The sequence below is a fragment of the Archocentrus centrarchus genome, chromosome 17, assembly GCF_007364275.1.
Source record: "Archocentrus centrarchus isolate MPI-CPG fArcCen1 chromosome 17, fArcCen1, whole genome shotgun sequence".
In the NCBI taxonomy this organism is placed as follows: domain Eukaryota; kingdom Metazoa; phylum Chordata; class Actinopteri; order Cichliformes; family Cichlidae; genus Archocentrus; species Archocentrus centrarchus.
This window is the reverse complement of record NC_044362.1, coordinates 18,237,509-18,252,356: the sequence shown is the minus strand read 5'-3', so window position 1 is coordinate 18,252,356 and position 14,848 is coordinate 18,237,509. Positions and strand designations below refer to the sequence as shown.

General features: G+C 41.0%; 1 protein-coding gene across 2 annotated transcripts; it reads left to right on the top strand.

Annotated features, from left to right (window-relative positions):
- The first annotated feature begins 815 nt into the window (after positions 1-815).
- Positions 816-12,184, top strand: kctd1 (potassium channel tetramerization domain containing 1). 2 transcript variants are annotated; one of them, XM_030751145.1, is made up of 5 exons: positions 816-1,082; positions 6,773-6,951; positions 7,721-7,865; positions 8,933-9,238; positions 11,675-12,184. In XM_030751145.1, the coding sequence occupies exons 1-5, from the start codon at positions 1,074-1,076 to the stop codon at positions 11,834-11,836; spliced, it is 801 nt and encodes a 266-aa protein (XP_030607005.1). In that variant the 5' UTR covers positions 816-1,073; the 3' UTR covers positions 11,837-12,184. The 2 variants fall into 2 exon arrangements, with proteins under 2 accessions (XP_030607005.1, XP_030607006.1); XM_030751146.1 differs by lacking the exon at positions 816-1,082 and adding an exon at positions 5,474-5,963.
- The last annotated feature ends 2,664 nt before the right edge of the window (positions 12,185-14,848 follow it).

Genomic DNA, 14,848 nt, shown 5'->3' with positions numbered 1-14,848 from the left:
GACAGTAGGGGGCGCAGGAGATATTTCAGCCTTCCTTCATAGAGTATGGTGTGGGGATAACTATTAAGAATCTAAAGGAATAACTGTCAACTCTGCGTCCACATGTGCACAAAATAGCACTCTTTACTCGGAAAGAATAATTATGCCTGTTGACTTGTAACTTTGAACATGTAATTCCTTTACTGTTTGCATCCCCAAGTAATTCTAAAAGCCTCAGAAGTGCCTCAATCTTCCTGAAATCATGCATGGTTGAACATTTGAAATGAGCTCGCACATCACCCTCAGGCACTGATTCAGACTTGATTGAGGCAAGGCAAGCTGCAAGTGCTTATTTATACAACTGGTCTACGTCATTTGGAGGTTGTCCAAAGGGAGGAAAGAGACTGAAAAGATTACAAAGACGAAACTCGAGAGTGAGAATTTCATTAAGCACCTTTTATTAATTTAGTTGATTCAAGGTTAATCAACAAGTTGTCTGAAACACATGCGGAGTGTATACGTTAAAGAAGCCAACTAGTCAGGTTAGATGTCTGAAAAGTAGGGGGGGGGGGGGGGGAGAAAAATCAAAGGACTCCACCAACAATCTATATAATTATCATCATCTGCTGCCTTTCCTCCCTGGCAGAAAAACACTCCATCCATTTGTAGAAATCGCCCGGGGGAACGTTACATCAAAACTAATCATAACGATTAAAATCAGCTTCTCTGCGAGACGGAGGCAATAGGCAAGTTGGAGGCAGGAGGGGTGAGGGTGTTGTAAATGCAGAAAAAAAAAAAATTATTTGATTTTATAAAAACATAAACTCAACAAAGACTGAGGCACTGCTGCTGTGATCTCTTTCTTTGCTCGCGGTTTTATTTTGCAGATTGGTTTAGACTGGGGCAGAGACATGAGCTAATTGTATCCTGATCTTTGCCTTGAGGGGTTTCGGAGCCCTGGAGCAAGTATTCTCTGTATTTTGTTCTGTCTACCTTAGCCAAGCTATTGCATTTCTCACTGGTGTAGGAAGAGAGGCAGATCGTGGGCCAAATCGGACGGAAAAGGTGCATAAAAAGATACTTTATGCCACTCTATGTTTCAGGTAAGCGAAGATTTATTTGGTTTGATATTATTTCCGAGGTTGGATGGACTGGGACATAGAGGCGCAGCAGCTTTTACGCATGTGCCAAGCGATTCGAGCGGTACAGTTCTTAAAAAATATTTAACCACTTCCTGGCTATTGTCCCTTAGTTACTGTACAAATGTATGCGCGTGACTACAATGTAGGACGTTCTGGTGTATCCAATCTAAACGAACAGCGGGCTTAGACTGTGATCTTGTCGAGCAAACACTCTACTTATCCACCGTGTGAATTCGCTCCTGGCGCGTTTCAGCTCCGAAAACATCGCCGTCTCCGTGTCGCTGCTGCTGTACAACTTGCTTCTAACTTACTTAAACCCGCGTTTGTCGTTTCCGTAAAGATTTTTCGAAGTGAGTTTGGTCGTGAAACAGTTCCATTTCCTGGCTGCCCTAGATCCTCTAATGAAAGACGCCATTGTGGAGTAATTTTGCCGCGGGCGTATTTCTTATTCTGTATGACAGGATGTACCTTTTTACACACGTCAGTGCGGAATTTGTGAATCATCCTTTAATGCAAGCCATGTCCGTGTTATGAGATTCACATTTATGTAAAAGACGAAAATAGGAGCGAATTTAGTCCTCTCCTGTCTCTCAGCTTTATGACCGTGCCGTGCGTAATCAACTCCAAGGTCCGGATGCGAATCGGCACATAGTTACTCAGTAGTAGTAACAGTATCGACTTATTTCGCTTGTAGGACTATACTTTGTACACAGGCATCTAGTCTGTTCATAAAGTGTGTACTTTATACAGTATTGTATATGGTAGTATATGGTATCCTAAATTTAAAGAAAATAAAGATTGCGTTTGATCACTAAACATCTGCCATTGGACTCCAGGGGGAATACTCAAATACTGCTCTAGTCACCTGCAATGAAAGCCAATAGCCAGTTTCACGAGTTCCAGTGGGTGAATGAATAAAGGGAGAGAGGCTAGGATGTTTGGTTGTCAGGACCGATCGCCTGATGGCGCTGTTTAAAAAAAGAAAAAAAAAAACTACATACTGCTCTAGTTCATTTGTTTCCCAGTGACAATACATTAACAAACAGTCCTCTGAAAGAAGACTGAAAGAACAGTTCAGAATCACATTTGTGAAACTACATGATCTGCTCGAACTTTATCTCTGCCTGCTCGATTGGAACACTGGGAGAGAAACGCTGTTATTGTATTTTTGTAGAGGCTCTGCCACTCCTGTGCCCTGGGATAGTTTGCTCTGTGCCAGAGAACATGCACTACAGTTTCTAACAGCCTGCGGCAACACAGCACTGATCACACTTCCTTATCTGTGATGTCATGCTGATGTACAGCTCCAGTAACTCCACAAAGAATCATTTTCAAGTAGATAAGTACGCCTGAGAAAACTGAGGGAGTAATTGTGTGTTTCTGTTTGATAAATAAGAAAGCACTAATATGACAGGTTTCATACCTTCATGTGAAATTCTTGATCTTGCCGAGAATCAAAGCCCATCCGGATCATCCTGATCTACTGAAAATGATTAGTTTCATGCATATTGCAATTATTAAAATTAAAAAGCTGGTTTAGCCAGACGTTTTAAAGGACAGGTTATCATAGTCTTCAAATCTAATGGTGAGTGTGCATCTGCATGTGAGGGCAACCTCTTTTAGTGCCTTAGTACTTTTTCATAGTGAACACATTTTCACAGGTCATCAAAAACCTACTAACTAATGCCTTTACTGATAAATATCAGACATACAGTCAGCTTGAAGATGTGGCTTTTGGGGTTGATGTAATACAAACAAGAGATAAAGTGGCTGAAGTCATTGTTCAGGACTTATTGGCTTATGTCATTTGTCATGAAAGAAGGGAAATGTGACAGCGGAAACATTAATGACAATGCAAAAAGTTTTATTGAAATGTTTTAATCTGTTCAACGCCAAACAGCTTTAGATGTGGCATTATATCTTGGCTGGAGCATATAGTCACTTTTTATTTACAAAGTCCAGTGGGATATGTATTTGATCAGTGATCCAGCTCACAGTGTTTACCCAGACCATGCTGTTGTAACAGTTCGTTACCTTTATATATATATATATATATATATATATATATATATATATATATATATATATATATATATATATAGCGCCAGCAGCAACTGAAGTTTATAGCTGTCTGTGTATGGACATTTCAAACAAATGGCCACAGGCAACAAAGCAGAGACGACCCATCCAGATTATGTAAATACCAGTCTGCCCGCCTTGAACTGAATGTTAATGCTCTGATCTGAAATGCTAATTGTATCTTGTGAGATATATCGAAACAGTGAAGAGCTGCATTCTGGGATGGCCAACTTGAAGTTAGTCTGTTACCTATACTGAAACCCAAAAGGCCCTTTAATTATTACAGCAGCAGACAGATACTTGCTTTCTAGGTTTTAGGGGTATTTGTAGGAAGTACCCTGCAGTGTCTTACTAAATATTCAACCCAAGCTATAGTGTTTGTTCCTTAAAGCTCAGAGAAAGATGGTCTTGCATTAAAGGCCTAACAGAGAACTGGTGGAAAACAACAGAAATAAAAGGGAGTAGCTGGGGCGCTCCAGGCTTTGATGCTCTGTGCCTGTTTTAGATTTGTTTGTGCATACTGTGGTGCAACAAAATTACACAAGCTGGATAAACGAACAGATTCCCTAAACACATACGTTTTGACTTCTTTTGCAAACATCCTAACATGCATGGGAGACTTCTGTAGCGCTGTGCCAAATTCAAAATGGCAACAGGTAGGAAAAGCGCTTGTGTGGCAGATCTGCTGCTTCTTACTTGTGGATTTTGATCAAGTCGTGACCTTTGAACTGGTTTTTAGCGAAAAGACAAAAAAAAAAAAAAAAAAATGTGAGGTGGACATGAGTCCAGCAAAGGTTCACAACATGTCCTTATTTCCAGCAACTCGGAATGATTTTGTGATATGAGAACTCATTCCCTCAACCAACTCCCCCCAAACCCCATCCCTCCACTTCCCACCCACCAAACCACCCGTTCTTTCACTCTCTCTTCTTTCTCCCCTGCAATTTTCCATAATGCCTCAAAGATTTTACACTCAATCCACCTTTGCAATGACAAGGCTTTGAGGAAATCCAATTCCACCAAGCTGTTTTCAGAACTTACTCTCCACAGGCACACACTTTCTCTCACTCTCTCCCTCACACACACACACACACACACCACCATCTCCACAAATTAGTCAGGGAACAAATTACCTGCATTCTGAGTGTGATCCCACGCACTTTGCCGGCTGCCTTACACAGGTCCCCTTTTGAAGAGCAGCCATGTGATTTCTCTCTCTTTTGCCCCGCAGGCCCCTTTGCCTTCTGCGAGGGATTCTGGAGTTGAATTTTAAAACTATGTATGGCTGCTGCCTGCGCTTATCAGCGCGTGCACAAGTGGCATGCAAATCAGACCAGGATCACACACCGCATTGGAGGCCTACACTCAAAGGCAAGCTTAATTGCTAATTGGGTATCTAGGTGTGAAACTCACACTGCCAATGAAAAACAGGAATGTGGATGTTTTAAGGCCAGTGGTTGAACTAATTAATTTTAATCTGAATGTTATTAAAAAATTGTGGATTCCCTACATTTTCTGCAAAAAAAAAAAAAAAAACAACCCAGGAGAGTGCTATGGCAGTACTTTTAACCGCAATTGGACATGTTGTGGTCTGATTTTATACTCCATGATATCATTAGTGTGGTTTTGCAATGCTGATGTGGTCACTGGAGGTGGTGTTGCACACTCTAGCCACCTCACAGCAACTCTTCAATTTGTCCGACACGGAGCCAAAGAGAAACAAAGAAGTTTTATAGTTATTGTCTGTGTCTGCGTCAACATTGTTGACTTGAAGGGGTGTTAGCTGGTACTTCACATGCAGTGTATCTTTGTAGACCTCGAGGACGTTTAAGTTATTGATAATGTCTTGTAGCCCATGAATAATTAAAGGAGGGTTTTGCCTTAAAACATCTTATTCAAAATGATATTCCTGACTGCTTTTGTGTGACTGGGAAGCTCACAATCAGTCAGGTGATTGTGGCTGGTACGTGGGGATTTTGAATAGGCTATTACAGGGGGTATCTTTGTCCATGTGATTGAGAAGGTTGGCCACTGTTTCGGGTTTGTCAGAGACTGAACTTTGTGGGACTGATATGTTGAAGGAGGGTTTGACCATGCTGAACAAAACTACTGCTGAACAATGGGCAGCAGCACGAGGGGGGGGAGGCGGCCGCGCGTGGAAACACTGCTCCAAAGGGGCAAAGGCCAGCTGTTGAAGGTCCAGATGTGCGCGTTAACCCGAATCGCATTATGACCAGACGATTGCATTTTGCAGGATAAGGCAGGATTTGTTTTATTCCGCAAAATGCGACACACATACCTGCCACTGAAACAGCGACAGCCCAAAAGAGCCGCGGGCGCTACAATGCTAATGTTGTCGGGGGCTTTGACTTCTCCCAGCCACTGCAAAGAAGCTGCTCCGTGTGACAGCAACGGCGCCGCTCTCACCCCGGTGTTCGCTATCCCGCTTTTCACGCCTCTTCATATTTGGCAGGTGTGCTGGAAAAAGTCGAGCTCGTCCTATCTCTTAACCCTAACGCCTGCGTTATGGACGAAACGGATATCATGGACTTAACGCATCAGAAAGCGAGAAAGCGACCGCGTCCAATCAGTTCCGTGGATGAGTCTGTGCACGCTTCCCTCAAACGGCTCCCGATCCGAGCAGCGGAGTGCAGGGAGAGCTCGCTGATGTTCGCTGTCAGAGGAGAGCCTGTTCCCGCAGCATCTCTAAAGCAAAATGACCATTCGGTGACTTCCTCTCCAACCACAGTGATGCCGGCGCAGGTAAACGCGTAAAGTCTCATGTTGTCTGGAGAAGAACGAATTAACTTTAGACTTTATAGGGCGAAGTGGCGGACACTTGGGTTTTATTGAATCGAACAAACTGCCTTCTCACTGCCCTCAAACGTAGACTGCGCACATACTGTCAGACTTTAAGGCTTGCACAATCTTCCTTGTGCAGTTTACTGTTGAATGTGTGCTTTTTTTTTTTTTTTTCTTTCTTAAAAAAATGTTTATAATGTCTAAATCTGCTGTCTACTCCTCAGTGATTGGGATACTTTGTAGTTACAGATTTTCTCCAATCTTCACTCAGGGTCTCAAACTTTTGGGGGATAAAGTCTTTTTTTTTCTTTTTTTTTTCTCAGAGCTTAATAGAAATCGTCTCCTAATGGTGTTTGTAGGTTATCATGAGACAGTTTCTCGAAATCCTATTATAGTATTCAAATCAGGAATCATTATTGCTCATTTTCATGACTGAGATTGATGCTCCAAATTAATTTGGTTTTGGAGATTATGGCCCACAGGAGTGGATGCTTGTGGATTGTGGCAACATTCAGGTCAAGGTCGGGCTGCTCTATCTTGTACAGAAAAGGAAAAAAAAAAAAACCTTCATCTCCACTTCTGACTGCAGAGTGTATTAGACTAAAGAAATAAGCAGATTGTTGTCTCTTAATATCCTTTCTCTTTGTTTTGCTGTTTTTAATATTCTAATTTTGTCCTCCCTGGAGTTGTTTTAATTGTCTCTTTCATTTGCAGCTAAAACACTGACTTGAATGCATCTTCCTATGTGCCTTTCCTTTGTGCTCCCTCAGGATAGTCGCTCCACCATGTCCAGGCCCATGATCACACGGTCACCAGTGTCTCCCTTGAGTAACCAGGGCATCCCAACACCTGCACAGCTCACCAAGTCCAATGCTCCTGTGCACATTGATGTAGGCGGACACATGTACACCAGCAGTCTGGCCACCTTAACAAAATTTCCAGAATCTCGGTGAGTTTGCTCAACCATGCATATGTATTTTAAGTTGGGGGGGGTGTAAGATCCAGGGTCATGGGTGACCATTTGTGCCCAGAATTTTGCTTGTCTTGTGTTTTACCAGGGATGTATTCTGATCAAGCCAGATGTGTTTTGGATTGTCAGAATTTCCTCACAGTTTATTGTCATCCCGTTTAATGGTCAATGTTGTAACGTGACAGTCAAATGTCACATCTTGTCAAATCACAAGATATATCAGGGACGCTCTCGGTGGAGGTACTGGTGTACACAAAAAGTCAGCTGCCTCAATTGGCTTGGGATTTATCAGGTAGAATCACAAAATGTGTGACTGTGAAGTAAAGCTCAGTTATTTTAAGGGGTAAACAATTTGTAAGAGCTTCATGTGCAGAATGTAGAGCACAGACAAAAGCAACTTGGTTATTCTGACAGATGTCACAGCAGCAGTAAAGAGCCAAAGGGCATGGAGCCATCTGGAGGCTGGGAGGCCACACTGTCGCTCCGAGCCCAGGCCTGGGGGTGACTGGCACCCCGCCTCAGGCGACCAAGCACCAGCTGGCCCTGACCTCTCCAGACCACCTCTTTTTTTCTTTCTTTCTTTGAGATAGATTTATTGAGCCCAAATTTAGGCTTTAAAAAGTGTTATGAGCTTTTGTTTGCCAATGTAAAAAAGGGTAGGATTGTTAATGGTAATATGTTGTCCTCCTTCCTCCTTCCTTACCTCCCTTTCTGCCTAAATCACCACCCCTCCTCTCTCTATGGGCAGAATTGGTCGTCTCTTTGATGGCACAGAGCCTATAGTCCTGGACAGCCTGAAGCAGCACTACTTCATTGACAGGGATGGACACATGTTCCGCTACATCCTCAACTTCCTCAGGACGTCCAAGCTCCTCATCCCCGACGACTTCAAAGTAAGTCGATGCCCATCCTAGAAACTGTAAATTCCCATCAGCCAGTCAGCAGTCCTACAACTTAACACACACAATGAATGCTAAGGCCGTGGAATGCCTTTGGTCACTAGTCCTCCCTGAGTTACTGAAAATGGTTCACATGCTGGAGAGAAAAAATATCGGGGCTCTACCAAACAAACCTCAATTGCAAAGCATTTCCTCATCAAGAGATGCAATTTGGTCCCTTCTAGCTATTAGTTGGCAAAGATTCTTTTGCAATACATAAGTAAAACAGTAAGCCTGTACTGAGACAATTATACTGACACCCATGGCCACATGATAAGCTTTTTCTGCTGCTCTCTATGTTCTTGTGCCAAATGTCCATCCAGGGTGGCTGTCACTGTATGTGGCACATTAGCATTCCTATTTTTCCCCCCTCTTATGTTTCATTTAGTCAATAATTACTTAACTTGCCCTGGGAGAAAACAAATAGCCACATTATCAGATGGATTGTCCACTGTGCAGCTCCATCAGTAGAAAGTATGTCAGTTAAAATAAGCAAAGGCAAAAGACAAGACCAAGTTCAAGCTAAGGCCATATGCTCGCCGAGTAGATGTTGAGAGGGGCATGAGAAAACTGGAATGCGGTGAAGTTTAGGCCCTGCAGTGCTGTGGGTAAAGGATCTGCTCCTCTACCCCGTGCAACCCTGTGTTACACGTCGCCCTGTATCTTCTCTACTTTGGATCTTTTGTAATTTTTCCTGAGTGGTGTCTCGACTAGGGTTTATTGTTCATTCATGTAGAACAGTGATTTTAAAGTGCCCTTGTTTTCTTTTGTTGGCATAGCTCAGCATTAGAAAAAAAATTACAACTTTTAACAGTTTTTATATTGCTCTGTAGTATCCAGATTGTTCTGAATTTTGCATTAAGACTACCTATGTAAAAGATATATAAAGAGAATAATAAACAGGAGCAGCATATTTACAGAATATACTATATTTACCATGGTTTTAATCAAGGCAGACAACTTCGCAGTTCTTTTTCCTGAACGTGATGATGTGAAAACCCTTTCACTTTTCCATCCTACAGGACTACAGTTTGCTGTATGAGGAAGCACGGTATTTCCAGCTGCAGCCCATGCTTGCTGAGCTGGAACGCTGGCGCCAGGACCAGGAGCTAGGTCGGGTGTCCCGTCCCTGTGAGTGCTTGGTAGTGCGTGTTGCACCTGACCTGGGCGAGAGGATCACACTCAGTGGCGACAAGGCCCTGATTGAAGATGTGTTTCCAGAGATCGGAGATGTTATGTGCAACTCTGTCAATGCCGGCTGGAACCATGACTCCACACACGTTATCCGCTTCCCACTGAATGGGTACTGTCACCTCAACTCTGTCCAGGTATCTATCTATCTTGAAAACATATTCCTAAGTAATTGATTATAGTGATGATCTGTTCATTGAGCCTTTCCCTTCTTAAAAAAAAAAATGTGTCTGATTTCAAAATCTTATCTTTTTTTTTTAATATAATCAAATCACAAGAACAGCCTTGCAGAAAAATGGGCGCTTTGATGAGTTCATCAAAGCACTAATTTAGCAGGCTATCATTACACAAGTCTCCCACCATCTTTACTTTCTGTGATCTGAATGGAATAATAATGTTGACTGTAACTGGAGAGCTGAAAAAGGGTCGGCTTCAGTAGCAGCTACTTATGCATCTGTTGCAACGGTAGCTCTTTTAAACCTTTGGTCTTAGAGTTGGAGTATCAGAAATCCAGAAAAGGAAAAAGAATATGAAGTTCTTTCTCTTTGCTGTTAGCCCTTCCAATTATACAAGAATGAAGGTATACATATGCTTCATATGTCAAAAAATAAGTCATTGACAACATCTGGCTTTACCAAGCCAGTCCCTCTTTTGAAAGACCTGTGTTCAAGCCATTACACCAAGTGACAACATGTCTTTTTTTTTTCACTCTTGGTCTGAAAAGTCCTGTGATTGGCCAGCATCTTCCATCACATGCTAGATGTTTTAAAGCTTGAAAGCAGAGCCCAGAGGAGTTGGAGGATTTTCTCAGACCACTTGAATAACAATATACTGAAAGGTTATTATGATTTTTTTTTTTTTTTGAACAATGATGAACAAAACCCCAGGTTTCAATGGGCATTAGTGCCAATCTCATGAAAAGGCATAGTAAAGGGGTTAATGGTAGATTTTTGCATATTGGAACAGCTGACACCTTCAGCAGTGGTGCAGATTGATATAAATATACAAAAGGAAAGGAAACTGACAGCAAGAAGAAAGAGGCAGTTCAGGATGTAATGAAAACATTAAGGTGACATAAGTTGGTGACTAAGTGGATCAACACTTTTGGCAAGATTTAATATCAAGAGTTCTGATACAAATGCCTAAGTGAATGAATACCAGCAGTATCTTGAGGCTGTGCAGATCTGATATATTAGTTTTATCCTTGTTTATTAAAGATAGCTTTTTCTTGATAAACTCTTTTAAGGTATTAGGGGTGTTACAAATTTAAGGGTTCTGAGTCTATCCAAACAGCATTCATTCTACAGAGATGGCTCTCTAAATAAGTTTAATCTAGGAACAGTCAGTTTTCAATTCACTTTCTATTACTTATTAATATACTATATTGAAGAAATATCCTTTCCCAGGAATTGTTTTAGAAACTAATACTAGCATGACTGAAGCTTTTAAACGAACAACTATTTACTGCACATGTAAGCCTTTACTCGATTAAACAGTCCTTTTGTGTCAAACTCCATTGTTATTGTCAGCATGCATTTGGCGATACTGCATTTCCCAGATTATAAATTGATACTCTACTAATTCATTGATGGTGAAATCCTCAGATATGCATCTATAAATGATGAAGTAGAGGCGCATTTGAAAAGATTTTACAATGATTTGGACTATGTCTCCATCTGAGGAAGTCAAATCACTGCCTACTTCCCCACACACACACACACACACACACACACACACACGCAAACCCGACTCTAAAGTGTGTGTGTGAGTCGTGGAGTGCAAGAAAGAGAGTGAGCATGCTCCCTAGCAGGTTGTCCCCAGGCAGGGCCCATAATCCTGTTTGGTTATTAAAGCACGCCGGCGGTGAATGCTGTATCTGCGGCTAATGGAGGCAGGGCGGGGGGTTTGAGAGAAGGAAGGGGAGCAGAGAGAGCTGCCAGCAGTAGGGGGACCTTTGTAGTTTTGGTGAAGGCTTGGGCCTGGGGGAGAATTGGGGAGAGGGTTTTTTTTTTTTTTTTTTTCTCTGAGCAGCCCACACTGAGCCAAGTGGCAAAGAGAAAGCCTCTCTGCTCCCTGGGGCCTCTTCGATGGAATGTGATCCTACAACCCCCCTGGACACGTCTGTAGATGTCTGCAAGGCTGTGGGATCAGAACAGCTACACACATAGACAAACACACATATACACCAGAAAACAATGAAAATGAGGTATGAGGCAATATGAGAGGCTCTTGGTTTTGTGAAAGTCTTGTGAAAGCCCCATCCAAATTCCCGTCACAAGCCGTATGTTGCTGCTACTTACTCCCAAAGCTGTTTCCAATGCTACACTAAGGCAGCAGCACATAATTGGAGGTGTTTCAGATGAGTCAATGCTTTTCAGATTTGCAGCAGTAAACAAAAGGTTAGTGGTTAACAATTTAGCATCACAGTTGTTGTGACTCCACGACTGGCTCATCACACTGACTTTTACAGATAAATGAGTGAGCTCTGCCTGCTACTAACTGTACATTCCGCTCCGTAATTGATGTCTCGCTTCTGACGTTTTCCTCCTCGTGTCTTATTCCACATTTCTCAGGTTCTAGAGCGTCTCCAGCAACGTGGCTTCGAGATTGCTGGCTCCTGCGGCGGAGGAGTGGACTCATCCCAGTTCAGCGAGTACGTCCTGAGGAGGGAACTGAGGAGGACAAGTCAGCGAGGGCCCAATTCAAACAGGATAAAGCAGGAACAGCTAGACTAGAAGCCTCCCAAGCAGCAGGAGGTGCTAGACTTTTCTGTGGCAGCCAAACGCTTGACGCTGCAGAGCTCTGTGGACTCTTTTTTTCTTTGTTCCCCTTGTTGATGTTTTTGTTTTCTTAAACTTGAGAATCATCTAAAGAATAAAAATGAAGTGCAACAGGAGATTTTTTTTTTTTTTTTGCCATAAGAAGATACAAGATATTTGATAAGTTTGAGATTGTCCCATAAACCAGTTTAAAAAGGATCTATATATGCTGGAACCCCAAACAAAGTTTGTTTTAAAACTTGGAGCCTACATTAGGTTTAATATGATTCCTAATTTTCCAATGTAAATTAAAAAAAAAAAAAAGAATTTGTTGCTAATTTTGTGTGTTGCATAGCTTTTTGCCAGTGACTTGATTCAGTCTCAGGCATATTGGTTAAGTCTGTTTTTACCCCTTGTTCTGAAAAGGTCACTGATGTGTTGCTTACAGTACAGAATGTCTTTGTTGTCATAAACAGCTAGTCTCAACAACAGCATCTTCTTTTCATAAATGACATGTTAAATATTATGATGCCAATGAAGTATTTTTACTTTAATTGCTTATTTTATTGGTTTATGCCAAAAAAAAAAAATACAGTTGAAATCAAAATGTAACTTCAAAGACCATTATATATGCAGTAAGGAAATAGAAGATGCTGATCCCTTAATCACAAGGGGTCGCCACAGCGGGTAGCTGCACATGTTTGATTTGGCAGATTTCTTTTACTCCAAAGAAATCTCCCTTCCTTCCTTCCCCCAAAGGGATTCATGTCTCCGCCTCAAACGGGGGATTTTTCTTGTGTTCGGCAAATGTGTAAACCACTACACTATGGAGCCACTAGATGCAGTAAGGAAATCATTTTGTAAATTATTACGACATACCATTTGCCTCATCAGGGAGTATGAACTACAAACCCGCGCGTCCTACTTTGGGAATTATTTAATTGGATCCAAAAAAAAAAAAAATCCCCTTGAGTCATGACCTGTAAATTTTCATCGTATATGTGTTTGTGTTTTTTACATTTAAACTTTTTAAAGAAAATTTGTTGCTTCAGACATGACTGAACAGATTAAAAGCTTATTGTACTACCCACTACCAAGATCACTTTTATTTGTAGCACATATTCATATGAAGTTGGATATAAAATATTTCTTTAATAACTGACCCACCTATGCTCCCTAGATTTGAGTAAAGAGGAATGTAGCAAAAAAAAAACAAAAAAATAAATAAATCTCAGCTAAAGTAGTTATAGTGTCTGTTCAGTTTTTTTTTTTTTTCACTTTGCTGCAGGGACTGCTTTCACATGTCTGCACAGTGGTTAATTAGTAATTCCATAAATTTGATTTTTGCTGCATCTGTTGTACCTCTCGCAATTATTTCGAGAAACCTGAATGTACTTAATTGCAAACGAGATAAAAACCTTAACATTATATAGTGTCTTTGCTCTTTCCAACCGGAGAGGTAAAGTGAACTGCCGAGGCAATATTATACCTTAGAGGATTTATGCTGGTGCATCAGTGACTACACAGGGCATTCTTTACTTAGTTATATTGAATAGAGCCGACTTCTCCACGCAAGTCCTGTCAGTTGTACTTCCACATATTCCTGCAGGGCCAAAATCCAAAGTGAAATCCCACACGGAGCCCTGTCGTCTTGTCTCCATCCCTTTTGGCAGAATCTCCACTTTCTTTGGCTATCTACAGTTTATGCTATATGTCTCCCTTTCAGGCCCCTTTGCCCCAGATTCCCTTTTGACTGACTGTTATGCTCATAGGCTAGAGGTGCAACTGTGAGTGGTTCAAAGCAATGCCCTGCTCTCAGTCATAAAATCAAAAATTCCTGTGCATTTATGGCGCACGTGGAAGAAAATATCAGCTTTCAATTAAAATCACTAGAATTCACTCAATTAAAAGTTTGTTTTAAGACAATATATCACTGGCTGATCATTTTTAACAAAGCTAAATATAATGCTTTAAATATTCAGCTCATTTAATTTTTATTCCAGTACTCATTCTTTAAAATGACCCATCATTTTAAAACAGGACTATTTGCTTTCTTCCTGAAAGTTAAGTGAAAATGTGGCTGATATTTCAGGTCTAATTGTGTACATCTGGGCCAAGACATCCTGTTACGTCTGCCAGTGACTGTAGACAAATTTGAAAAAGCTAAATCATCATTTGGAAAGATGATCTTGTTGGTCTCTGGATAGCTTGGCATCCCCCAATTCACAGAGTATTTACTGGGATGCAACCAAAGCTGACTCAGAATGGTCAATACTGCTCGGACTCTGAACACACTACAAATACAAACCAGAAAGTTTCCACTACCACCATCATTGTCGCTTGCCTATAGGTTCTGGATATTCACGCAGATGTTGGTTTATAGCGTTTATACAAATATAAACCAACAATCTGCAGCCACTTGGTACAAAAATTTGTAAAACCAAAGCTTGCTGTTTTTATACTTTACAGACTAAACAATGAACTTAACTAATATACTATAAAGATAATATACTGTAAAGATTATTGACATGTAATTTAGTGATCTTTACACATGCTGTTGGGTAGATTTTGTATCCAGTGTTTGTGCTAAGCTAAGCTAACCAGCCACTGGCTATAGATTCATATGTATTAAATGAGAAATATACATTAGAGTGGTATGCCTGTCTCAAAAGTATTTCTATAGTAACTTGAGTAGTTTCTTTTATTTTAAAATATGTTGTTATTGTTAAATACATTATAACTTAATAGGTATATTAATATTCACATAAAATGTCATTAAAGATAGTGTCAGAAACTATATCAGTGCACTTTATTTGAAATTCAGTAGCAGGCCTACTTTTTGTGCAACATATGTGATTTTTTTTTTTTCTTTTCGTTAAGTTTGTTACCTGTGGGGCAGCCTCAGTATAATGAGGCCTTGTCCATCCCTATTGCTTTTCACTTCCTGGATTTAGACTAACTTGAAAAGGAATTAGAGATATCCTCCTC